At 41.4% G+C, this 26,567-nt stretch overlaps 2 protein-coding genes across 14 annotated transcripts in view; both read left to right on the top strand.

The window, feature by feature from the left end:
- DLG1 (discs large MAGUK scaffold protein 1) overlaps nucleotides 1-4,546 on the top strand; it is a 123,772-nt gene extending 119,226 nt beyond the window's left edge. For all 13 annotated transcript variants that reach the window (XM_015637619.3, XM_015637613.3, XM_015637616.3 and 10 more), the window contains 2 exons: nucleotides 143-234; nucleotides 2,814-4,546. In XM_015637619.3, coding sequence (XP_015493105.1) covers nucleotides 143-234; nucleotides 2,814-2,920 — 199 coding nt within the window. In that variant the 3' untranslated portion in view covers nucleotides 2,921-4,546. The remainder of the gene's footprint in view (nucleotides 1-142; nucleotides 235-2,813) is intronic.
- Nucleotides 4,547-7,110: 2,564 nt separating this feature from the next.
- MELTF (melanotransferrin) lies at nucleotides 7,111-26,233 on the top strand. Its single transcript, XM_015637625.3, has 15 exons — nucleotides 7,111-7,405; nucleotides 9,890-10,044; nucleotides 13,623-13,722; nucleotides 15,060-15,242; nucleotides 15,549-15,705; nucleotides 16,355-16,422; nucleotides 17,112-17,299; nucleotides 17,482-17,662; nucleotides 18,550-18,701; nucleotides 19,107-19,203; nucleotides 20,060-20,254; nucleotides 21,420-21,576; nucleotides 23,698-23,765; nucleotides 23,863-24,050; nucleotides 24,884-26,233. The coding sequence occupies exons 1-15, from the start codon at nucleotides 7,360-7,362 to the stop codon at nucleotides 25,160-25,162; spliced, it is 2,214 nt and encodes a 737-aa protein (XP_015493111.1). The 5' UTR covers nucleotides 7,111-7,359; the 3' UTR covers nucleotides 25,163-26,233.
- Nucleotides 26,234-26,567: the final 334 nt, after the last annotated feature.

Raw genomic sequence — 26,567 nt, 5'->3', positions numbered from 1 at the left:
CATAATGCCAGAACAGCTCATTTCCACTAGTCTTTGTTTGGTGTCTTTGGGGCTTAACTCTTTTATTAGGATTAATACTCAACAGTTTAAAGACTGCAAGTATTTGACAGAGGTTTGAAATGTATAATCTTTTCACTTTCAGGGAAATGAATAAACGCTTAACAGAAGAGCAAGCCAGGAAGACATTTGAGAGAGCCATGAAACTGGAGCAAGAATTTACTGAACACTTCACAGGTGTGTTTTGCTTATGACTGCTCACTTGCTAGAGTTGAAATTTTATTGCTTTCTGTAAAAATAGTACTTGCCTAACCACTGAGATAGTGAGCTTTGTTTTTCAGATGATCTGTGGTTACTTGGAGGTATAGAGCCATCTTAGTATTTCTACACTGATTTAACTTTGATCAATTAATTTAATATTAAAAATATACAAAAATTTACTGTGAGCTTAATTTAGGTTTTAAAAATTCTAAGATTTTGTACCATTTTCCTTGGTATTGAAATGCAGATGTTTGCTTTGTTGGTGTCTTGTACATTTACATTATTTGCAGACTGGAAATTGCTCAGCAAAGCTGCTTGTAGGAAATATGATCAAGCATAATGGTAAATGAGGCCTCTGAAAATTGAACATATACTATACATTACTTAGGGAGTCAAATTTGTGCATGCCATGGGCCTCACTGTGACAGCAAGGGATGGGCTGCACTCAAACTGTGCTCGTTCTTTGTGTTGTGGCTTCTAACATGGGGAGGTTGAAGTCATCACCTTCAGGAACTTGGAATTGAACCCACCCTATTCCTAACCTGACAGACAATTGCTCCTTTCCCTTTTGCAGTATTTCTGTGTTTGCTGCCCCATTCACTTGTTTTCTGTGACATGACTTTTGCCCAGTTCTTCTCCCATATTATGAGTGTAGAGCTGTGGATGCAGCTGTCTGTTCCAGCTGGGCAGAGGCACAGGATGGCATGGTGCCTTCACAGAGGAGGAAGATAGAGGAACCAGTAAATTCCCTGCCCAGTCTTCCTGCTGCCTTGTTCCCTGCATTTTGTGCTGCACAGTTTTCAGTTTATCCCAAGACTGTCCCTTACTCTTCCTATAGCTGTCTATCTTGTCTGCACCCAGGAAGTCATGGGACAGTCAACATGCCTTGAAAATTCCTCCTGTTATAAATCCTTTACCAAAAGGCTTACAAATGTGTCCAGTTTGTTGTTCAGAAAATGAATGAGTTTATTTTAATCATTATCAATTATTAGTTAGTAGCTGGTATTCCCGCAGGCTGTCTCAGGGCATTATATAGGACACTTTTCCAAGGAATTAAGGGACATAAATTATGATGTTTCAAAAACCTAAAAGACTTGGTGAGTGCTCAAGTGTTTAGGTCCATGATTTTTTTCCAGAGTATAAGGCTTGTTGACAAAGGAAAATGGTCAGACTTCTCTCCTTGATAATCTTGTTCAAGCCAGAAATTCTTTTCTGAATCTGTTTAAGATACTTGAAACCATTACAGATCCCAGTTACAGTTTGGAGGCTGCCACCCATGTGAGTTAGGTGGTAAAACAGAAAGTTGTGAGTGCTCCCTAATCTGCTGGAAAATACCACATCATGTGTGGTAACTGAAACCAACTTCATTAGCAGGTTCTGCTTCCACAGACTTAAACTTTACACTGAAGCACATGAAAAGCACATCCTTCTTCAGCTTTGAGGTTACTGAGGTTTGGAAGAGGTGTGGTTTAATTTAGCTGGGGAGAAGATGCTGAAGCTCATGGCCTATTTGCCTTGCAAAGACATTTCTAATTCTTTCTAATGCACTTTTGTGCTGTGAACATTATATTTGGCCTATAACAATGGAGCAGCCTCCTTCCACAGACAGTGCAGCTTTGGGCTGCAGATGGGGAGAAGGGTTTTAAGAGATAAGAATGGAATGGTAGGAATAAAAGAGAACTAATTTGCATAAAAGCCAAGCCCAGAAGTACCAGTACTCTATTAATGCACAGAAGAGTGAGTCTGACCTGCCTCCAAAACTGTCCTTCATGCTATATTTTACTTCTTGGATTATTGACACTGAGATTGTGACACTAATTAAAAAGAAGTTGCTGTCTCAATGATTGCTCTTCCAGGCTGAAGTGTTGGTAAGAACAGCTCAAACTTCATTTTCACCAGACCATACTTCATTCTGATATGTCAGAACACATCCATATTGGCTCATTTCTAATTAATTTCTAGCCTTGGCAAAAATACATCAGCTAACACAATAGGAAAAGAGTATCAATTGCACTTTTAACTGTATAAGGAAGCCTCTTGTCTATAAAACTTGAATCTGTTGTCTGGACAAAAACTCCATGACTTTTAAGCCAAAAGCAAAGGTAGAGCTAGGTAACCTGTCAAGGTCAGCCAGCCTTGCTGTGTAGCTTCAGGATCAAGCTGAGGAGTTCACCAGCCTGTGAGGACACAGCCCTGCAAAACACTGTCTTGCTTTGTGCTGGAAATACAAATGAAAGCTGGGCCAAAAAGAATACTGGAGGATGTGAATTGACTCAGGCAAATTGGAACATGTGGCTAGGAAAAGGTTAAAAAACTCATCAGTTGTATGTAAATACTTTGTAGGACAGTGGAAGCCACTTTCTGTTCCCAAGGAAGTGCTTTGTGTGTCCTGCAGTACCAGCACAGAAACCAGGGCTGTACATAGGTGTCTGTTCCTTCAGCAATCACAAATCCTCCTGCCACTCTGAGGGGAAGGAGCAGCTTGGTGTGGAGCAGCCTGGTTTCTGCACGGAATGAGGAGGGATGATTGCTGATTGCCACATTTTGTTTTGCAGCTATTGTCCAGGGAGACACTCTGGAAGAAATCTACAACCAAGTGAAACAGATCATAGAGGAGCAGTCTGGTCCTTACATCTGGGTTCCAGCAAAGGAAAAATTATGAAAACAGATTTTTATTTTTCATTTTCTAACTGACATCACCTACGACATCTGACGACTCTTAAGCCCTTCCAGTGGAGCCTGCCTCTAGTTCTTTCCAGCGTGGTTCATACCCTAACCATCACATTCTGCAGTTCCCATAATGCTTTACATTTGATGTCTCTCTTAGTTTAAATAATTTGTATTGTGTGTTGTTGGTTTGCCATTTTTCAACCATAACAGTGGAATGGCCTGACCAGCTATTAGTTTAGGGTGGGGGTGGGAGGGAATTGCTTGGTAAAAATTCCTTAATGTTTAAGGGAAAGTAACTTTCAAAGATTTTTCAAAAAAAAGCTTTATAGACATTCTTTTAAAATTTCATAACAATTGAAAGAAAAGTTGTATTCAAGGAAGTTGTAAATTATGAGTAACTTTGCACGCTTAACTTTAATAGCATGGTTTGGTCAGGGCAATCAATTTCAGGTTTTATTTTCTGAGTTCAGTCCAATTGTCACGGTATCTTTTTTTCTTTCCAGGCAGTTAGAAAGAAACTTTCCAATTTTGAGTTAGCATTTTCATTAAGTCCCATTACTACTCCTAAAGGGATACTCATTTTCATAATTTCATACGGATATTCTTATAATCTATTTTTTCATTTTTTGCCAATAAAATTGCTAGGGACAAAGATGTGTAATGTTTTTAATCTTCCTCATGAAACACTATTTATAGTGCGTTACAGAAATTCTTTATAGATAATGGTCATCATACTTTTTGAGCCTAAAAATATGTTTAGGTGCTAGGAAACCTTGTATTTTTCAGAGGAATGCCAAATTTCCATTGGCAGTAATTCAGAAAACAGCTGCAGAGATGGTCATTAGGGCAGTGAGAGAATGATTCATAGCCTAAAAATGTGTGTGTTCTTAGGGGTCAGATTTTAATGAATATTTTACCCACAATAACTGCCTATTTTGTTATAATAAATATATATATATTAAACTTTCTTTAACTAAACTCTGTAACTATGGGAATTATTTTCTTTACATAGTTGCGCACACGTATAAATATATATATAAAAAATATATATTTTTCTTTTACCACCTACTCCTAGCTTTTTGTTTTGAATAAAAATAAAAAACCAAATTCGAATTTACCTTCCTTAATCATGGAAAAATCAAATGGGCTGTGATGGCTGGGCATGAAGTCCAGGGAATATTAGTACAAGAAAAAAAATACATGCGGGTTCTCCTCTTTTCTACGCAATTCTGGGTGTTTGTCTTTCCCTGTCCCCTTTGTAACATGCATGTCTTAACCAAAGGGAGAATTCGGAGTCAACAATATATTTTTTTTCTGTATGTGTTTGTCTTGGATTGCACAGGCACAAGATCTCCATTTGCAATGCACAAACTTCTGTGCTGAATGTTATGAATACGTTGTACCAAAATCTTCAATAACGAAATTCTCTAATTCCCGTATTATTTGGTACCTGCCATTGCTTGTTTGCAGCTGATTGTTTTTGAGAGGGATGTACTTACAGCAGTCATGGGGCAGTCACTCAGCCAAATCAGCTTTGGTTTGTAAAGAATTATCAACACAATTATCCATTCCATTTGTTAGAAAGAGGAGAACAGCTAATAAACTTTATTGTACAATATATTTGTCAAGTGTGTTTTTAATTATGATAAATACAGGTGTTGTAGCACTTTAAAATAATTGACTGAGACTGTAAATGAAAATCAGGTGTTAGAGAAACGCTGGTGGCCACACTGGGGCTACTGAAGGTACTGCATTAAAAGCAGGTTTAAACTTGTGACACAATTATTGCTGTTGTTACATGGGACGTTAATGCCACTTAGAGGAATTTAAGGCTGCTAGTGCATGCCTCAAAAGAGTTTCTGGTTTTCAAGATCTGGGAAATCAGGTGTGCTGCCTTTCTGAGAATTCCTGCCTTTGAAAGTGCATGGTGTACTGGATTGATGCAGCTTTTGATAAATAATGTCATAAATTTTTAAGGCAGCTAGAAGTACACTGTTTTCTCCCTCTTTGAAAGGGACTGTTTGAGGTGTCTTGTGAAACATCTTAAAAGAGCAACTCTAAAAAAATAGGAGGATATGAATTTCTGTCAGATCTGCAAACACATCTGAGATCTGTATTCTATACACTTCTTTTTACCTCTTTTTTAACTTGTCAGAAAGAGCCCTGTTCAGCTGAGTAGGTCTGTGAGGAATTGCTCTTTCATATGTTGGAGTGTCTGAGTAGCTGTCACTGAACTTTGCCCCCAGGCACTTGTATAGTAGCCAGGTATCACCAAACACTCCACTCACACTGAAGCCCACAGCAGTTACCTTGCACAGTTGTCATGCAGGAGTGACAACAAGTCAAGACCAAGAAAACCCAAAGGACTCGAGTATTTGCTTTGCATTTTTAATTTTGTTTGTTTCCTGTGTTACCTTTGTGCACTGGCAGAAAAGTTGATTCTGAGAGCCTTGATGCTCCTTGTTGTCTTATTTTGTGTAATTGGCAGGGTTTTACATTACTTAGTGTTTCTCTGGGTCTCATTTTTCCAGCATCAGGTGCTGATATATCTTTGATTCTTGGGTACACTTTTCTGTATTTTAGAGTTATATTTTACAATACGTGTACTTTGCTAAAGACTTCTAATTTAAAAACTAGAGTAATTAGGAAATCCAAATGGCATCGTGCTGATGCATTACCACTCTTTGGCTGGCCCAGTGAAGACATTGTGGGTTTCTTCTTGCCTAATAACTCAACTATTTGTAATTGTTATACAGACATATGCTTTATAAAGTACTTGTTACCCTCTATTATTATTGTAAGTTATATTATTTCCTTGTTGGCATTTTTGCTAAATTGTGCTGAAAACTAGGTTAAGAAATTTAATATTTCCTTAAAGCACAGACACTCATAGAGATAAGAATGAAATAGAAAAATTATCTAAATTCTCACAAACTCTGCTTGTGTGATTGTTTAGAGGGTGTTGTGTTTGGAATAGATCTGTACCAAAAGGCTGCTCCTCTGCCTTCTGAACCATTCCCACTGAGGATCAGAACCACAGGAGAGCCCTGGCACCAGATTCGTGTCTTACTATCAGTCTAAAGCAACTGGTGCTAGGACTGTCAGTCTTGTCATCTGTATATGAATGTAAGCCCTTCTGCAAACATGAGGGAGAGAGGGCTTCAGATGCTAATCTAGCCAGTAGGAGGGGCACAGGAAGGATCTTAGCAGTGGGTCCTTGAAAACACTTGGAAATACTCCAGTGATGCCAGGTTATTCTTTAACACTTAAGGGGCAATTAATTCACATGGTTTAGGGAGCCAAGAATCAGAGTTCAGCCATAAGGTTTTGTTTGGGAAGAAGATCTGGAGGGATCATTCCCTATTTTCTGTAATTCTAAACCTGAAATAGCAGTTAATTGACTCAGCTGTTGTCTTACAGGTGCTAGTCAGGGTTAGAGCTAGCATCCTGCCAACCGGCAGTCAGGCAGCCGATGAGTGCTGGAGGCATCCTGCCGCACTCCCGGCCCTACAGGCTCTTGGGGGATGCACAATGCTGTGTGGCTCATGCTCTCTGGGTGTGAGGACTCACACAACACAGCCCTTCTGTTTCTGAGCACGACTCAATGGCTTTTATCTAAACAAAGTGTTACAGGCAGCTGCAGTTCATTGACTAATAAGAAATGAATAAAAGTCCAGCACAAATGAGGGTTGCTCTGTGAAAGTTATACTAAAATTCACAGCAGCTTTTAACAGAGCTCCTGTCAGCAGTTTTGATTCTTTCTGGGAGAGAATCCTTCCTGGGCCTTCTTTTAAACCTTAAAATAAGTCAGAATGATATAGCTCTTTTATAGCAATTGCTATTAAATTTCAGGAAACGTGCACTTAGCATGTGCTGTACCACCTGTAGAGTGTACAGACTTTACTGTTGGAAGAGCCTGGGCTTCTGATGATGGCTTTATGCAATTTGTGACAATGCTGAGAATGTGGCATCAAGTGACTGTCTACTCTGCCAGATAAACTGCTTACCTTGAATCTCCTTCTGCTTCCTGAGCCCCATATGGGGAATTCATAGATCTGAGAGTGAGGATGTGGTTCCACAGCCCTGCCCCACCCTTGCGTGCCCGTGTGTAGCAGTTTGTTGAATGAGTCTGTGGGTGGTGCCAAGGCAGTAGCGACCTCATTGGTGCCTCAGATATTTTGCAATTTCCAGGTCTGATGTTTTTTTCCAAGTGTAGAGGCAGAGTGAAGAGAGACACACTTTCTTTTGCAGTAGTCACTATGAGGTGGCGTGTGCCGAGGTAAACAGGGCAGATTGTTGAAAAAAGTTCATCGGCAATTGAATGCAACTGATTTCCACCTAAGACCAGGCTGGAGAGAGCACTCTGGCAGGGGCCTTGATCTCTGGGAGTTCTGAAGGCTGAAAAAAATCACAGATTCCAACATTTTCACCATGAAGAGCTCCAGAAATGTTTTCTGCCTGCTCTTCTTTCATGCTGGTAAGTGTCCTCCAAAAGCTTTTGCTGTGGCATGGGAACTCAGTGTGATGTGAGCGAGCAGAAGGAAACGAGAGCTGCTTCAGAGCTCATATTGCAGGAAAATAAACAGAAGGAAGTAATAGAAAAGCAGTAGAAAAGGCTGTATTGAACACCATGTACGTATCTTAACTCATTGGTGTCAAATGTTGTATTTCCTCAGCACTGAATCAATTTCTGGTTCAGTTGTGTCTGTTTTTCACAACAATGAAGTTATATGACACTTAATTTGTAAAAATAGAAATAATTTCTTTATTTAATTTCTCATACTCTATGCAACATGTTGGCTTTCTCCTGTCACTCCCAAATTGTACTGGCGAGTGCTTTTAATTTCACCAGAGGTGTAGGTGCTGTTTCTGAAGCACTCTTCAGTTCTTCAGAAAATAAATGGTCCTAGTTAATTATTTTTTTTCCCCTTTTTTTTTCTGATGAAAGTCCTTGATACTATAATAGTAGCTGTATTAATAGCCATTTAATGTTACACAATGTGATACCACTACTTTAAGGAGTTATTGGGATGTTAGTGATAGTTTAGGGTGGTAGGACTCTGAGCATATTTCAAATGGAAGTTGCCAGCTTCTGCCATTTCAAGCTTTATATATATATATCTACTGATATAAAGAAGGGCCAAAATTGAGAGTAACCTTGGGTTCAGACACTAACCTGATGTTTTAAGCTGTTTTTCCCTGGCAGTAGGGAGAGAAGCTAACTGCAGTCCTTGCCTGTGCTCAGGCCCATTTCACTTGTAAGGAAGGAGCCAGGATATTGCCCAGATCTAACTCCTCTAACAACAAAATTCAGCAATTTGGAAAGGGACCAATAAAGACTTGATTTTGATGAGTGAGGAAAAAACCAACAGATTCATGCTGTTTCACTACTTTGGCTGAAATACAGAGCTAAATGAACTTTATGTTTCAGGTGTACAGCTAATGATTTTTTGTGCAGTTCATGCTTTACCCCCTGTATGTCTATATCTAAAATCAGAATGCTGAAGCTGAAAAATGGTACTTGCCATACATACACACTGAGATGCTGACTCCCAAGTTTAATTTCTATTTGCTTATGTTTATAAAAGGTAAACCCTAAAATGAAAAATGGGATTTTTCTTCTAGTCCTAAGGAATTAATGGTGAAAATTTAAGCCTGACAGATGCAGTAGTACAAACATTAAGTTTCTGTGAGGTGCATTTTTGCCATGACCTGTTGTGCCTTTCTCCCAACCCTCTTGGTTCTCAGAATTCCTGCAACTCAGAGGTGGGCAGTTGTTTCTCCCTCTACTGGCATATGCTGCCATGAAAGCTTCCTGTAAACTTTCCAAGTCTGACTTAATATTTGTTGACAGCACTAGAGTTGGCTCTGTGTCACAGAGGAGCAGCAAGCCAAACCCACTGTTTCAATATTGGATCTTTTGGCATCAACAGGCTTGTTTAGTCTGCAGCCACTAAGTCAGAAGATGTGCACGGAGCACTATCAGGCACCAGTGGAGTCATTTTTAACTTGCACAGTAACATGTGGCATCTCAGCTGTGTGGCACTGGGGGGGAAGTAGAGGGCCAGTTAGAGGTCTTAGAAAACCACATGATAAATGGTTTACAGCACACTCCAGCTTAAAAATGGAAATTGTAGACAAGCAGTGGAATGTTGTGTCCCTGCTTAGGAAGATGACCGTGACTGTTTGTCAGTGTAACCCACGCTTGCGTTTCCATTTCACCGCACTGTCTGCGCACGATGACATCTCCCTACAAAACAACCGAGTGTTTGCAGCTTTGGCACTTAGGAGGGTGACGTTTGGGGCCACTGAAAGGCACCTTTCTTTGCTAATTGATGGAAATCTCCACTACTCAACTTGAGTCTTTTCATTCATGGCTCTGCCCTCCCCTTTTCCTGACTGTGGTTATGATCTCTTATGAAAGACTGTTTTGAAGACCCAAGTTTACTTTTCTAGTTTTCATAATAAGCCTGGTGGCAAGGCTTTTGAGCACCTAAGGTTGCTTTTTTAATTCAGACCAATAAGGGCTGGTTCAGGACTCCAGATACTAACCAGCAATACTCAAGACAAGATTTGTCTTTGGACAGTCTCTTTGGTTTTGTAGCATATAATTTAAATAATAATTTTGCATGCTTTTAATTTGATTAAGATGGTGTATTCTGCAAGGTGTTTAGAAGAGTCTGGATTCCCTGACTTATTCCACGGTATTTCTTATGTCAGAAACAAATGCCATCGGATTTCAGTATCTGAGTCTGATCTTGTGGTCAGTCCAAAAAAACTTCAGTATTCATGTGAATTGGAATGAAAGTGGGCATCCTTTCTAAGGACTCACAGTGAAGTGAGCCCTGATTTTTTTCTGTTTGGGGGGAGAAGCAGAATGAAAGTTTTCTCTAAATGGTAAGTTCTGTTACAAAGGCTCTGATGTGTTTTGTAATATTTTCTCTTGGTATTGTGTTTGCAGCTCTCGCCCTGGAGCGTATCCGGTGGTGCACAGTGTCTGAGCAAGAACTTTCCAAGTGTAATGGCATGAGCAAGGCCTTTAGTGAGGCTGGCATCCTTCCCCCTCTGGAGTGTACAGCAGGGGGATCAGCTGCGAACTGTACCCAGATGATCAAGGTGAGCTGTGAGTCACACCAGTGTCGTTAGTTTAATTTCTCCATGTGCCTAATAGTAACCCCCTGGCAAGGTGCACAGTTCTGTGGTGAGTGTGTGGCCATCCAGGCAGCTCACCCTCTGATTCCTGGCATTTGTGGCTCTGACAAATCAAGGCATATCTTTTTTAAAAAAGGCCCAGAAGTATACATATGAACTTGAACGGCAGAATGGCCCCATGTCATCTGTTTGACTGCTCACATATGGCCAGTCATTAGGAACACAGCTAAGGTCTTAAACATTTCCACCCAAATAGTAATCTTTGATTTGGGAATTGTGTCAGATTTATTTAGCAGATATTTAAGAAGGGATGGAGCTACAAGATGCAGACAGTAGTTAAAGCTGTGCTGCTTAGCCTCTAAGTAGTATTTCAATAAACTCTGGATCAAACTTCCATTTCAGGCTCCTGTTATGGAAATTGCTGTATAAACAGATGAGCTGACTGTAATCAAATCAAATCTCCCAGTACTGGGTACAAGAGAGGCAAAGCAGCAAGTGGGGAGAGAAAAGGGCAAACCTCTGTATTAAGCTGTATTAATTTAGCTGCCAAGAGTGTGCTCAGCTTCCCAAAAGAGCGTGCCTCTGGGGAAGGTTTTAAAGACTGCGAACATGGGAATTTACAAAATGATGTATGCAAAATAATTCCCTCTTTTGGAGGAGGTAGGAGCTAAAAAGTGGATGTTGGAAGAAGTGTGGAGGCAGGTAATCATGGTTGTCATCACTGGCAGAACGTGGGGGAAGGGAAGACTGGCTGGCTGTGTTAATAAATAATGTTCTTTGTAGATCTGCCCAAGAACCAGGTTTTTGTGGAGGTGCAGCCTGTCAAGGACAAGAGATTCAGAGCAAGGAAAGGAGATCTGAAGGAATAGCTTGAAGGGAGATGAGACAGATGATTGTGTGGCTAGAAAAAAGAAACAGATTTCAAAAACTGATATCTTGTAATTTTTGTCAATGAAGCAGAATGGTTGTCTGACTCCTAAGACTACCTCATTGCCTTTTGATAAATACTGTTCTTGAGCAAGGGTGTCAAGACTCTATTGAAGAATGCTGAGAGCAGATACCAATACAGATGTGGATCTTACCTTGAGGTTAGACAGGACATTCTAATGTCAGATCTTCCCCAAACCACTTGGCTGATTGCTGCATTGCACAGAGGGACCTGTTAGACTCTGCAATGCAGATTATATAAAGGGCTGATGAGTGTGTGCTTCTGAAATACAGAGCTCACAGAATTGCATTTGCAAGCCATTGGAAATAGCAGGCAGGCAGACAGCATGAATAAGTTGCTTTCTGATCAAATGAATTTTCACTGTGAGGCTTCAGACAAGACTTTGACCTTTAGATCTCCTTTGTTTTTTTCCCCCTTGTGCTAATAATCTACTAAATATTCAAGCTGGCTTACTCTGTGTAGGACTGTGTAGAACCTCTGAGTTGGCATCTGCACTGAACTCTGATCTTTGAGGCCAAGAAGGGAGCAAGACATAGTGGCTGAAGAGGCAGATGCTGTTTTGTAACACTGCATAACTTGGACTTAGACCTGTGAATGTGTTAGCACATGGATAAAGGAAAAACCTTTTTGATTGAAGGTGTGTAAAAATTAAGAAATACCTAAATATTTAACTAGGGAACATGACAATATTTAATGTGACCAGAGCTGATTTTCAGCAGGCCTTTAAAATGCTTATGTAGGAAATTCTCAAATGTTGTGGCACATAGAAATAAACTTCCTCTGAAAATTATGAAGAGAGTATTACCATCACATGTATACTTACTAAAAAATTGTAGGTAAGTCCCTTGCTTTTGCTAAATTTATTGGCAAATGCATGCTGGGAAAAAAAAAATGTCCACACTACTGTTGATATGTCACCTCAGCAACAATTGTGTGTTATTTAAAGGAGAGATCTGTAGCCTGAAATCTAATTCATGTTAAATACAACCTTTTTTGTCTTGTGCTATTTTTACAACAGCTATTTATCAGAGGCTCTGAGTCTGAACAAAGTTCAAAGGTTCAGCTTTCTGGCCATGTAATGTACCTCATGGTTTCTGTGGCCACCCCTTTCCATTTTATCTGCTCTACTTTCCGTTCACCAATTCTAGAAGCTCACTTTATTCTCTCTGAGGGTAAGAGCCTTCTAAGTCCCACCTCCTCTCCTCTCCCTCTCTCCTCTTAAACCACAGGTTGCATTTGATTCCTACACTGTCCTGTGCTCTGGCCCTCACCAGTGGAATATCACATCTAGTTATGCAGAAAGATTGTGTCTGTTCTTTAAGATGCAAATATCTCCCAGCCCCAAGTCCACTTCAGGTTCCCTTGGATTTGTTCAGCTCATTCATAAGAAGCAATTCTCAGGACATCTGTTGTTTCAGCTAATTAATGAAAAACATCTTTTTTCTCCTTCAAGCCAAACAAGTGAAATATTTAAAACTACATGGCAGCTTCAAATCTGGTTTAGATGTCAACATTGACATATTAGCTGTGCTCTCACATGATCCCTTAAAAAACCTTCAAGCTCTTTTACGTGGTTCAGCCTGTGGGAAGTTGCTGTGGTGTGCTAGGCAGTCCCAGCCCTGCCCTGACCAGTGCTTTGCAAGCTCCCAAGGGATGAAGAAACTAAATGACCCCCTCCAGGGCCAAACCAGAGGTTAAGCAAACTGCTAAGAAGTTGGAATCAGCTTAGAAATGTGAAATGTCACACTGCTGATTTTTTTCTCGGCAGTATCTCTGTATGAAAAGCCCTCTCCTGGCTCCCATGGGTTCAGTACACAGTGGGAGCAGATTCTGCTGCCAGGGGTGTGTACTGCAGTTCTCCTGGCCTTGCTGCTGGGGGAACCCCCTCCTGTGCTATCCAGAGCAATCCTGCTGCTGTAGCAGGATCCCAGCAAGCTTGGTGTTACAGTCACCAGAAAATATGTGATGGTGTTGGACACTTTCCACAAAGTGGATACCTCACATTTGTATTCCCAGTTTGAACAGTCTTTTTAGATACCTTCCTCCTTCTCAGAAACCCACTGCCACCTGCTCCCCTGCTCACAAAATGCATGTCTGGATTGTGCTGAGCTATAAGGCAGCAGGTTTTCAGGGTGCTTTGGAGTGCACTTTGGCATTCAGATTTTGTAGCCCCAAACAATATTATTTTGAACTGTCTGTGTATCATTTAAAAATGTATCTACTTCATTTAAATCTTCAAGCTTTGGGGCACTAGCTACAGACGTGAGTGAAACTTCAGATTGCTGGGCTTTAAGATCCTGCAGGGAGCTGCAGCATCAATTTCTAAGGTTCCTTTGAACTATTAAGACTAGTGAAGCTGTCATTGTGCAGGGCTGGTTTCCACGTTGCTTTTGCAAGGAAGGCAGTTTTGAAGGTCTAAAATCTCTCTTGGTAAGAGTTGTTCAGAAATTTGTGTGCCCTTAAAATAACTGGAAAATAGAAAACACAAATGCATATTAACTAAGGGGCTCTTCTAAATGCATGGGTACTCAGATTGTTGATAACTACTGGTAATTAAAGCTTTAACCTGTATTCTGCCCTTGTGTCTGCACAGGATGACTTGGCAGATGCAGTGACCCTGGATGGCCGTTTGATTTTCCAGGCTGGAAGGGAGCATGGTCTGAAACCTGTGGTTGGGGAAGTATATGATCAAGGTATATTCTGACTAAATACCTTTTAGATTACTTAAAATGCATAAGAAAAAGCTTATATATACTGTTTACATTTTATTTGGAGTCTTCTTGAAGACTCTAAACAGTGGGTAGTGGTCAGGTTCCCTCTTGGTTGCTCCTGCCTGTAACAGATTCTTTGGGGAAACAGGAGACACAGAGCTGTGGCTGAGTCTGTTCTGAAGCATTTGGGTTAGAGCAGCTGTTCCTGTAATAAATTTTTTGGGTTATTTTTATTTGTTCTTTTACTGCCTGTCTGCTTTCTGTGTTCCCTATTCCATATTTTTCAGATCATTGAATTGCTAAGCATAAATCACTAGGTTTGTCTCTCAGCCCTATATATTAGAATAATTAGATTTTGTTTTTACTAATGATTTACCTGCTGGAAGAAAGGAAGTACTAGATTCTGCTTCTTGTCTGGGTGACCTTAATCTTTGAGCTCCTTTCAAGGCAGAGACTAATTCAATGGTGACTTGTGACCCTGACTAGGGCTCAGTTTCAACATGTTTATGTAGTTCAGAGCTGGATGATGCCCTCCCTAAGATGCAAGGGAAGGGAGAGCTCTGGAAGCAGTTTGCTGGCAGTGATGTCCCATCACTCTCTTGTGAGATGGAGCTGAATTTGTTTTGTAGCTGGGTCTTAGTGTTACCTGGCCAAAGGCATCCTCAGAAGTGACTGCTGGGGTCAGTCCATGGGATCTTGGATCATCTGCAGCAGCCCCCCAGCCCATTAAACACATCCTGACTCTGGGGAGGGAGCTGTACTTTGGCTTCTCAAAACCAAATGGGCCTCAGGATCCAGAGGCTGACTACCTCCATTAGTCAGGTTATGAGCTTAAATCAGAGAAGAGTGGAAGAAATTTAATGATTTCTGATCCAAATAAAGTCAGATTGAATGACCTTATGATCACTTTAAACCCTCAGCTCTTGACACTGAGTTATATTAAACTGTAAAACAAAGAGAATGAAATCAGCTGTGATACTCCAGAGACATCAGTTGGCTCTGAAAATTAAGATCACCTGGGGAGTAAATTATATTGCTTTCAATTCTATCCAAATATATTTAGAGTCATAGAAAACTTCTCCCTGAAAGGAACCTCACTTTCAAAGAGAGTGACCTCCAAAGTTAGAGCAGATTGCCTGTGGACTAAGACAATTTACATTGCAAGAATTACGGGATACATTGATTCACAGTCAGCAAGGATGTGAGCACAGTGACTCCCCTGTGGGTAGGGCAGGCACAAGAGTCCAAAATTCAGTGTATGTCACTGTAGTGCTGCTGTGGGGCTACTTAGGTTGCTCCTCTTTCTTCCTGTGCTGCAGAGATTGGAACTGCTTATTTTGCTGTGGCTGTGGTAAAGAAGAGCTCCAACATCACCATCAACAGCCTGAAGGGTGTGCGCTCCTGTCACACCGGCATCAACAGGACTGCGGGCTGGGACGTGCCAGTGGGTTACCTCACTGCCACTGGGCACCTGGCAGCAATGGGATGTGACCTTCCAAAAGGCAAGAGTTACAGGGCAAAGATCTCTTCTGCAATGCTCTCCCAATGGTCTTGGGACCCTCTGTGTGTGCATAGAAATGTGTGACTCAGCTGCTGTTTTGTTCTTTGACTTTGATGCTCCTTGTATGATCTGTGGGTCTGATGAAGATGCAGGGATGTGATTTTTTTAAACTTGGAAACTGTCTTTTAAGAAGAAAATAGCTTGTGCCTTCTGGGTCTTTTTAGAGATGTACTGTGTGGATGTGTTAAAATGAAATTGATCTTGTTTATTCATTGCTAAAAATGCCTCATTCTAATTTTGCATTTAGCTGTAAGTGAGTATTTCAATGCAAGTTGTATTCCTGGAGCAAATGGTGTGAACTATCCCAAATCCCTCTGTCAGCTCTGCAAAGGAGACTCAGAAGGACAGAACAAATGTGAACGAAATTCCCAAGAGCAATACTATGACTACAGTGGGGCTTTCAGGTAAAAATAATGTCTGTCAGTTTTTTTACTTCTGTACCCTCTTCATAGTCATCATGTTCAGACCTCACTGACCTCACTGACAGGAAACTGAAGCTACAGAGCTTCCAGTTGATCTTGTTAGAAAATTTACAGTTTTGTTAGGATAGCCATGCTTTTAACCTGATTGATCAAAAGTAATCCTTAACCCACTATTTCAGGTATTAATACCTGAATATTAAAACCAAATGGATATTTAGTACATATATTTTCCTCCTTCCCATCTGTGTGCTGTGTTGCAGCTCCCAGTCCCCAAGTCATGGCATTAACAAGGGCAGAATTTGCTTATGAGAAACACTTGCTCCTCCCTGCGTATTCCCCAAAGGATTGTGTGACTGTCTTAGACACAGAGCTGTGTTGGACAAAGAAGGTCACGGTGTTTGTCCCAGGCAGCACTGAACATGTTGTTCATACTCACCAAATGACAATGACAGTTTACTTCATGCTCTAACAGCCGCTAGTCTCTGCCTTGAGCAAAACTCTCAGCACAAGGAAATAGGTCAGTGTCTGTGGCTGATGGAACGGAGCACAGAGCCCTCGGGCTGTCAGCCAGCAGTGGCCAGAGCACAGAGGTTTTATAATGCATCTTTGTGGTTGGATTTATGTTTATTAGGTGTTTGGCTGAAAATGCTGGAGAGGTCGCTTTTGTGAAGCACAGCACAGTGTCTGAATATACAGATGGTGAGTAATTCTGAAGCTTGTTGAATAAGGGCTACAAGGTCTGAAATACGGTATTTGTAATGACAGTATAATATCAAATCTTTGATGTATTTTGAATTGAGGAATCAGTAAAAAAATGTTAGAATAGTGAAAACAGATGCACCCTCTGAGGTGTGTGCCAGGAGATACAGATTTTTTAAAATGCTTGGCAGTCTCTGCATAAGGTGAAAGACGTAATCTTGAACTACTCCTGGAAAGAGGACACCTTCAACAGCAGAAAACTCTTTTTATATAGACCTGGGCTGTTACATTGCTCCAGTCTGCCAAGGAATTCAGTGGAGACTAGGAGAGCGTTAACCTGCCCTATCTGGCACTATGTGAAAACTACCTTGAGCATAACATTGCTTTAATATAATGGACCTGTCTGACCCAGGGGAAAAAAAACAACAAAGAATGCTGTATGTGATCCTATACTAGGGATGCTCTTGATACTGCTGCAGACCCCAGTACAGCACAGTGCAGTCTCACAGATGTTACAGGACTGAAGGACCACAAAGATGCACAGGATATGCTGTGCTGTCAGAAATAAAGATGCTCAGGAGATGTGTGTTCTGCTCCTCATGTGCAAGTGAGGCATAGAGCAGGCTTGGAGCCAGAAGCATCAGCCCCACCTGATGTCTGTTCCTTAAGCACATCCTGTCTGATTGCAGGGAGAAGCCTTTCTTCCTGGGCCCGGCGGCTCCGCTCCCAGGACTTCCAGCTGCTGTGCCGCGATGGCAGAAGAGCCGATGTGACAGAGTGGAGGAGCTGCCACCTGGCCCGAGTCCCCGCTCAGGCCGTGGTTGTGCGGCCTGACACAGATGGGACAGTTCTCTTCCAGCTCCTAAACCAGGGACAAGTAGGAGGCCATTTCTTCATTGCTCCTTTATGTTTTAGAAAGGTTCTCCCAGCTGTCTAGTCAAACTGAAAACGGGATATCCGAGCACCTTCAGCTCTGTGGGGTTTGAAGGGGTATGGGATGTCACACATCCCAGATAGAGCAATGTGTGACAGGTGCTTCTTTCTTCTTTAACATTACAGCAAAGATTTAATGGGGTGGGAGCCAAGTTTCAGATGTTTGACTCTGCAGTCTACGGGGCCCAAAATCTTCTGTTCCGAGATGCCACCACAGAGCTTGTTGCAATCACAGCTCAGAATTACCAGGCATGGCTCGGTGATGAGTATCTTCGTGCCATGCAAGCTCTGAGCTGCAACCCCAACAGTAAGTAAAGATAGCTGATAACACAGATCATCTTGATTCTGCTTTATTTTCTTCTCACTCTTGGAGTGTTATGGCAAAATATCAGTCTGATCTTTGAGCATGGGCAGAGGTCACTTTTTGACCTGGAAACAATACTGTATTGCAAAACATTTTCCTGTGCAAATTGGCCAACTTTGTTATAAGATGCAGGCACTTTTTACCCTTTCTTGGTGTATAAGAGTCATTAATCTGCTACCAGGTACTTCATTTCTTGCCTGCTGACAAGGGGAAATAATAGTATGTTGCTGCACAAATCCCCAGGTAGTCTGTAAAATTGGAGGAATGGATTCCTAGCAAAGGACTTCCTCCATAAGCTGTAGGAAACCCTCAGTTGCTTTTTATTGAAGCATTGTGATCTTTCCTGCTATCAGAAGAAAGTAGAAATTACTTGATGCACATTATGGGAAAGTCAGAAACACATGTTGCAAGAATCTTTGCCTTAAGAAGCTCAAAATCCTGGCAGCTGGGCCTCCCAGATTTGATCTGTACTGTGGCAAAGCCTCTCACCTTCCTGATTTGTCTCTTCTGGGCATTGCTCTGTGACTGCCAGATGTGAGGAAGCTTGTCTTCAGGGTGGCTTTTTTGCTGCATTCAACTAACATATTATAGCTTAATGGTGAGTAGGAATTGTTGTTCCTTTGCTGTGGAGAGTTTTGCAGTGTGGACATAATTACTCATCAGGGTTCCTGGTCAGGTGTGAATCTGAGCTGGAGGGATGGGGAGCAACACAGAAGCAAACATTTTCAATAAATGTAATAAATGGGACACATGTGACAGTGGGCAGTGTGAATTTTCGTTGTCTATTGCAAAGAAAGTGAATGTAGCATTTGCTTTTCAATTTTGTGCAGCAATGCCAGAAAGCCTGAACTGGTGTGTTGTATCCACTGAGGAGATTTGGAAATGTGGTGAAATGGCTGTTGCCTTTAGAAAAAGGAATTTGAAACCAGCAATTCAGTGTATTTCAGCCAAGACAAAGGAAGAGTGCATGGAGCTGATCCAGGTAGGCTGCTACAATCCTTGTGCCATAAACCAAATGAAGAGAAGCTGCTCTCTGCTGGGTAGGTGGGGTTAGATATGAGCACTCACTTTGGTGACAGGTAGGAACACTGGATTTCAAGGAGATGGTCTGCAGCTCAGATGGTCTGGATGAGTCTGAACTCTGCTCATCTTTGGCTGTGATGAGGGCACTATTTTCCATCTAACTCAAACCTGTGTATGCAATCTCCTGTCCCTGTTTCACTGATGATGCTTTATGCACTTTTGAGAGGTATTCTTTAGCAGTGTGATGCTCTTTTGCTGTAAGCCTTGCCCTTCTAGGTGCCACAGGTATGACCATAAAGATGTCATCATTGTAGCAGGGAAAGTATGTGCTGGGATTTTTCACAGAAAATATTTTATTTTTCAGAAAAAGGAAAGTGATGCTGTTGTTCTAGGTGGAGCTGATATTTACACAGCTGGGAAGACATACGGCCTTGTACCAGCTGCTGGAGAAAGTTACTCTGGTAAGAAGATACAGAAACATAAATATTTACTTCATTTTTCCAGGTTGTTTGAAAACAGCACTAAAAGCACAGTCCTTTGTCCCCAGTCCAGCTGGGAAATCTGTTTTCAAAGGAAATAAGAATTATTAATAAGAATTATTACCTTCATGGATAGAGGAGGACATGAGATGAGCCTCTACAGTGAGGCTACTTTCATCTGTCCTGCTGCAGGACCAGGCTGAGTCTTTGGCAATTTTGAGTCTTGTACCTCTTCATTTGTTTCTTGAATTCTGAAAAAAAAAATAAAAATCAGTGGAAAAAATTAGTATTCACAAAGTCAAATTTTTTTTTAAGAGAAGCAAAAATACAGAAATTGCACAGTAGATTCTAGTTAGAATTAAATTCTTCCTGTCAATATGGCTGCTTCAGAGCACTGATTAAAAGAGGGCTTGTGTCTACAGTGTCACGAAGGTGGAGTTTAAATTGCTGAAAAACTCATAGAAGTTTTAATGCAGGTTAGAAATTTTCACATAAAAATAACTTTTTGAAGCAGATTTGCTGAGTTACTCATGCCTCAAACATTGTTTTTCAGAGGGATGTATTTATAAGAGCTGGTGGGAACAAGAACACTTTCATCATCTTGTCTGTAGATTATTCAGCTCAGGTGTGTAGCAGTACCAGCTTACAGACCAGAGCTGAATGCAGCAGTGTGAGGCAGTAGAAGAGTAATTCCATGTACATCCATGCTGCCTGACTGGCAGGTTGTTGGTGCAATTGAAGTTGCCACCATACAAATGTAATGGATGCAGAGATGATCACTAAGATGTGGGAATGCATAAAGGAAGCTGTAATGTGTTGTGTTTTTTTATTTCACAAGCTAATGACAGCAGCAATGCATACTATGCTGTGGTGTTAGTGAAACGAAATCCGTCCAATGCGTTCACCATCAGTGACCTGAGAGGGAAGAAGTCCTGCCACACAGGACTGGGGAGAAATGCTGGATGGAATATTCCCATTGGTATACTAATTAAGAGGGGAATTATTAAGAACAGAGACTGTAATATTCCTCAAGGTAAGACAAGAGTATTACATATCAAAAAGATAGTAGTAGTCTAATGATAAACTTTAATTAGGGAAGTGATTTTGGTATTTCACAGCTCTATATTAATCATATCTGTTTGTGAAGGGGTATTGTGTTTTTAATACAATGATTTGAAATTTTAACTTTGCCACCAGTGTGGACTAGTGGAGGGGTCTGAGAATGTTACATCTAACATGAAAGTATTCCTTTGCTTTATCACAAAAAAATTGGCTCATTTAGTTTGGAAGGGACAGTTTGAGGCTGTCTAGTGCAACTGACTGCTTAAAGGTCTAGTAGTTCATATTGCTCAGGGCTGTGTCCAGGCAGGTTTTGGGTAAATCCTAGGACAGACATTACACACAACCTCTCTGGATCCTGTCCAACTACTTGACCATCCTGGGTACAAAGGATCTCTTTTCTTATATCTAATCAGAATTTTTCTTCTCATAACTTTGGTCTGTTGCTTCTCATCCTTTCACTCTGCATCCCACTGTCTGGCTCTGTCAGATCTGGTTTGGTGTTCCTGAAAAACCCACTAGGTAGATTAAGATAGCAGTACACTGTTAATTGTCTTATCTCCAGGCTAACCAAGTCCAGCTCTCAGCCTGGTAAGTGCAAGCTGTGCTTCAGCCCTCTGAGCATCCTACTGTCCTTCCACTGTACTTCCTCTAGACTGTCTATGTCCTTTTAAAACTGGGAGCTCAGAGCTTGCCACAGCTGTCAGAGGATAACTTTCACTTCCCTGACTGTTCCCCCAGCACACCCCATTATCCTAAGCACTGATGATTCATACCTGTTTCCCTGTCCAGGATTTTATTGCATTTACTTTTACTTTTTTATTGTATTTACTGCATTAGATAATGAAACAGTGTAGCACGATATGAAAAGGATTTATGAACATGGAACTCTAGATTCTAGTTTTGCTTGTCTACTTCTTATCTATCTCCCAGAAAGCTCTTTGGTTTCATTACATAGTCAGCTAAATAGTGCTCTGAAAATATTTCAGAAGTTCTAGTTTTTGAATTCCAGTAAGGTAGCTGTAACTCGTGTTTCTACTGAAACCTGCATTGGTTATAACTTCATTATGTTGTATTTGCCATTTTTTTGTGAAGAGCCCACACTTTTCACTCCTTATATTGGTTATGTCTTTCCTCAGCTGTAAGTGAGTTTTTCTCTGCCAGCTGTGTGCCCTCAGCTGAGCAGGACAATTACCCAGCAAAGCTCTGTCAGCTCTGTATTGGAGATGAGAATGGAAACAACAAATGCAGTGCAAGCAGCCAAGAACGTTATTACAGCTACAGCGGAGCCTTCAGGTAACTGATACCTAGGGTTGTGATTTACTGTGTCAGCCTGCCAAAATGCAAGGAGCACCTGGTTTCCCTCCCAGTCAGCAGACAGGTTATTGTTGCTGCAACAGGTGCCATAAATGAGGTGGGAAATGTGTCCCCAGATGTCCTCACCAGTGCAGGTATGGCATAAGGCATTACTCTGGCTGACATCACAGCCTTTGCCAGCTTTCCTACAGACAGCCTGGTGGCCAACAGCCCAGCCCCTGTGTGCACAGAGCACCCACCTTGTGAGGACCTAGCAGATTGTTGTTGGCCTCCAGTCTTGCTTTAATCTAGTGGGACGGCGAGTCTGCCACTCTGGATGGGCAGGTCATCCACAGGGAGCTCCAGCAGGGAAGCAGGCACCCAGTAGCTGAGATCTGGGAGCTGTAAGTCCCTGCAGAGAGTGACAGGCTTGTGACAGAGAGCCTGGAGTGTGTCTTCACGACTCTGATTCATTGCTGGCTGTAGCTGAAGGTCAATTTCTGTACAGCTATGGCCAATATTTAATTACCAAATCCTCTTCAAAACGAAGTATGTTAAAAATAGAGCAGGGAAAATAATATAAAATGGAACAAATACTTTGTGCAACAGTGTACATGTACACATGAGGCCATACCCAAAACCTGTGAAACTCTTAGATATGGAATGGGCACTTCCTTTTCCTGACCTTCACCTTGGAAGGTAATTGTGCACATAACAGCTGGCAGAAAGCCACCTTTTTCCTTCAGGGCAGGAGACTTCAACAGCAGCTGCCTGGTAAAAAAGGAAGTGTTAGGTTTGGATAACTACTTTTTGCAAATCTATTTAGTTGAGTCCAGCTGCTCAGCTGGGTACACGCCTTGCAGCCAAACTCCAGATCCTCTGCTGTACTTCATGGATTAACAGAGCCAGCTCCCAATCACCAAATGAATGAGCAACAACTGCTGTTGGAGTCTGCATGAGCCTTGCTCATAATTCTAAGATTGTGCATTTGATAATAGTGCCAATACAGTCAAACTTTATGTGGAGATCATTTTTTTTTAAAGAAAAAAAGAGAGAAGGTGCTTAATTCATTGAGTGAATGTGAGAAGTTTTAAGTATTTAAAAGGGTAGAATTTAGGTGAAAAAATGGAGGACTGCAGTCTTCGACAAGGTAGAGGTGGGTCTATATGTGACACTTAGGTGATCATTTCGAAAGAACGTGATTGAGATGGACTTAAAATTCAGATTTCCAGATTTCTTCAACACTGGCTGACTTCAGTCTAATTTGATAGAGGTGTGAGATGCCATTCAGTTTGTGTATATCCCATTGCCTGGGGCAAATTAAACTGCACAGAGTAGTGAAAAATCTATTAGGAAAGCTTTTTCCGATGGGAAAATGCACTAAAGAGCCCCACTGAGTCCTTGTTCTCTGTGTGACAGTATCAGCCACATCATGACTTATCACCTTTGATTAGAACTGTTGTTGTTAAACTAGGTGCAATTGAATATATGTATTTTTGGTAACTGTTACCAGTAATAACTTTCCCTTGTATTTTGCACTGCATAATCTAGGCACAGTTACAGCTTTCCATCTGTTTCATTGGTTTTATTATTTTGTTTTAGGAAATGCTTCTTGAAAACACTTGTAGAATAAGCTACATAGGAGAGCAGGTGGCCTTAGGGTCCCTTGGTATGTTGGGCTATTTCTGCTTCAGAAAATTAGAAGAAACTGGACTTATTTCTGGAACAATACCCTTAAAAATTGCAGCTAGATTAACTAGAGATCTCCAATGTAGAGGGCTGCAAATGCTGCACTGAATATCACATAATAGATCTTCTGTTTCTTAAGTCATCTAATACTGGTCTTTTTTGTTGTTTTTCACATGATTTTAATAATATTTTTCTATACTAGTCTACTTTTGAAATTTTAATTCAGAATATTTTTTTTTTATATTTTGTTCCTTTTCTTTCCATCCAAGATGCTAAATTTCTCTGTTTTTTCTTACTAACTTTGAGTCCAGTACATTTGTTTGCAGGAATGCTTGTAAAAAAACTGCATTCTAAACCTATGATTTATTAAAAAAATGTGTTTCACATAAAGATACTTTGAATTGAAAGCACTTTTATCTTTGACTTCTTTAGGTGCCTGGTAGAGGATTCTGGGGATGTGGCCTTTGTGAAGCACTCGACAGTGTTTGAGAACACAGATGGTACTTAGTTTTACATGTCTCTTTATCATAATTCAATTATTTTTGCTTGTTCTAAAGCATTCATTGCTTGACAATGACCAGTTTCTTTTTTTTTCAGGTAGAAACACTGCTAGTTGGGCCCAAAAGTTGAAGTCCAGTGATTTCCAGTTACTGTGTCCAAATGGTGCCCGTGCTGAAGTCACCCAGTTTGCCAATTGTCACCTGGCTCAGGTGCCAGCTCAGGCTGTTATGGTTCACCCAGATGTCAATGTTTTTGCTCTATATGGACTACTGGACAGAGCCCAGGTACTAATAATCCATTTAATTTTGGGGAAGTTATATGTAGTTTTACACAGTCCAAGAATAAAGACAACAGAACCATGCTGTCATATCCTGCCTCATGGTACTGGCAGCATGTGCACAGTGCACAGCCCTGTTGGGAGTGTGACAGAGAAGGTAAAGTACAACCCATGTAACTCACCCAGTAAAACCACCCTGGTGCACAAGGGATTTCAACTTTTTGCCCAGCCACTGGTTGCAGCAGTGATTTCCTTGGAGCCTAAGGTGGTTTCCCATGGCTTTCCCCCATTTCTGTTTTACTTTGAGTTGTACGAGAAACAGAGTACATGCTAACGCTTTTCCATTCTGGAATTTTCCTTGGAATGCAATAGAACTTTGCTGGATTTGTTTATGCCGCAGCCATGTACATGGTAAACCATGCAGGCATAGTGTGCCTGGCTTCCACAGCAAGGTTCCTCCTTCTCCATCCTGAAGTTAATTAGTTCAAAATCAAGACTAAGCAATATCTTCATGCTAGACTTCAGTCATGTCTGTAACTCCTGGGCAGCCAAATCCTATATTGCATAACTATATTGAGGCAGGAGAATTTTTTAAAAGCTACAGCTCTTTTTCTGCATAGTAACTAAAAACACAAAATCACAAATGCTGCTCTTGTAATTGCCAGTGGCAGAATTCTGTATCTGATCTACTGGAGCGTCTAAAATCAAACGCATAAGAGAGATTCTGCAATTGTGTATGAATTTTTCATCTACAAAATGGTTCCTGTCATCTTTCATGTTGTATGACAGGAACGTGGTGCTTCATTTTGCAAAATGCTGAGAATTTTTCATTATTTTCAGGTCTACTTTGGAAATAGCAGCAATGGAAATGGATTCAAAATGTTTGATTCTTCAACTTTCCAGGGAAAAGACTTGATTTTTAAGGATTCTGCTGTTCAGATTGTGCCAGTAGAAGAGAGGAGAACATACACAGAATGGCTGGGGAGTGAATATATTGACTCCCTTGAAGGGATGCAAACACCCCAGTGCTCTGGGGCAGGTAAAAAGATAACACAGTACTCACTCATGGCTACTGTCCTTCCCCTGCTTGTTTTATGTCAGATACAAGGCTTGGACTAGCACAGTCCAAGTAGGAACTTCCAGGCCACCTCTTCCCTGCCACCTTCTCTTCAAAAAAGCTGCTGTCTGGATAACATGCTGTGCTACCATGTGAATGCCTCTTCCTGCCTCTTTGCAGGGCAAGTGCCAACAACACATGCTCATCAGGGAGTAGGGTAGGGCTGGAAGCTGCCCCTGTCTGTGTGGATGGGGTGGAATTTGGGGCAGAAACCAGCAAAAAAGTATCAACATGGTTTACAAGATCAGTCTAAGACTGGAACATCTCTGCCATTGTTACTGATATTGAACCACCCAGGATTCCCAAGAACTGTTAGATGGATATTGGGTTTCTGACCTGTAGAAGAATTTCTTGAAAGGCAATATCAAAACTCTTGTCTAGTAAGTTCTCTAGTGGCCTCCTGGCTGCTTATGTCCAGACTCCACATCCCTGCTTTACCCATCCTACCCTGTTTCTCCTGATCTCTGCTGCCACAGAGGTAAGTGCACAGAGAATGGACAGGCTGTGAACAGTGACCAGTCCAGCTTCTGCCATGGACAAAGTCGTCTATCTTCCAGCAGAAGAAAGTAGGGGAAATTTCCAAAAGCTGAAAAAGAAGCCCAGAGAGACTGGAAGGGGGACTATCCTTTGAGAAAAGAACAAAGCCAAACATGAGCATCCACTGCGCTTAATGACTTTCCACACCCAGTGCTCTCATGGCTGGCCAGAGATGTCCTGTGATCTTCAGTTTGATGCAGCCTTCATCAATAATGTCATGACTGTCCTTCTTCTACATGGGGCAATCCTGAGTGCCTTGTGCATGAAACTTGTATTTGCTGTAGGTGAAACAAAGTCCTTATTTCTGAATAGCCATTTCTACTGGCTGTAGCATTCAGGTTTTATTTTTATCCATAGCTGCACTAACCACAGATATTGCTGTGCTGCTGGCAGGCACTGTCCTCCTGACTGTAGGGACCACCTCATGATCCTGGGATGAACAGATATTTGGTGTAATAAAAACCTGGTAAAGCCAGATAGTAATCATGTAAATAAGTGAAAATAGCAAATAAACATGAGAAGTAATTACACTGTAACCAGCCTGGTAGCTAAACTACTGCTTTTCTGGGACATGAACATTTATTTGCTTTTGCCTTTTGCTGCCCACTGTTCTGTTGCTGCCAGTCACTGGGGCTGGAGAAGGACACAGACTGATCCCACTGGCAGTGCTCAGTGGGGTGAGTGTGGCTGTGCAGGGAGCAGTGATGCCGTGCCCAGCACTCAAACCCTTGCCTGCTGCCAAGCTGTGCCCAGCTGTGGCCCCTCCTGTGTTTCCTCTCTTTGTGCTTTTGGTCAATTATGAAACAGCAGCTGAAGAGGACCTGGCATGCACCCAGGTGGCCAGGAAGGCCAGTAGCAGCCTGTCTGGCC

The sequence above is a fragment of the Parus major genome, chromosome 9, assembly GCF_001522545.3.
Source record: "Parus major isolate Abel chromosome 9, Parus_major1.1, whole genome shotgun sequence".
Classification (NCBI taxonomy): domain Eukaryota; kingdom Metazoa; phylum Chordata; class Aves; order Passeriformes; family Paridae; genus Parus; species Parus major.
The sequence above is the reverse complement of the archived record's forward strand: the minus strand, read 5'-3'. Positions and strand labels throughout refer to the sequence as shown.

What these genes read in the sequence shown, in the direction of transcription:
- MELTF (XM_015637625.3), top strand. Translation starts at nt 7,360, where the DNA reads ATGAAGAGCTCCAGAAATGTTTTCTGCCTGCTCTTCTTTCATGCTG. An exon ending in GACTACAGTGGGGCTTTCAG is followed by an intron (nt 15,706 to 16,354) that starts GTAAAAATAATG and finishes TATGTTTATTAG; the next exon opens with GTGTTTGGCTGAAAATGCTG. An exon ending in AGCTACAGCGGAGCCTTCAG is followed by an intron (nt 21,577 to 23,697) that starts GTAACTGATACC and finishes TGACTTCTTTAG; the next exon opens with GTGCCTGGTAGAGGATTCTG.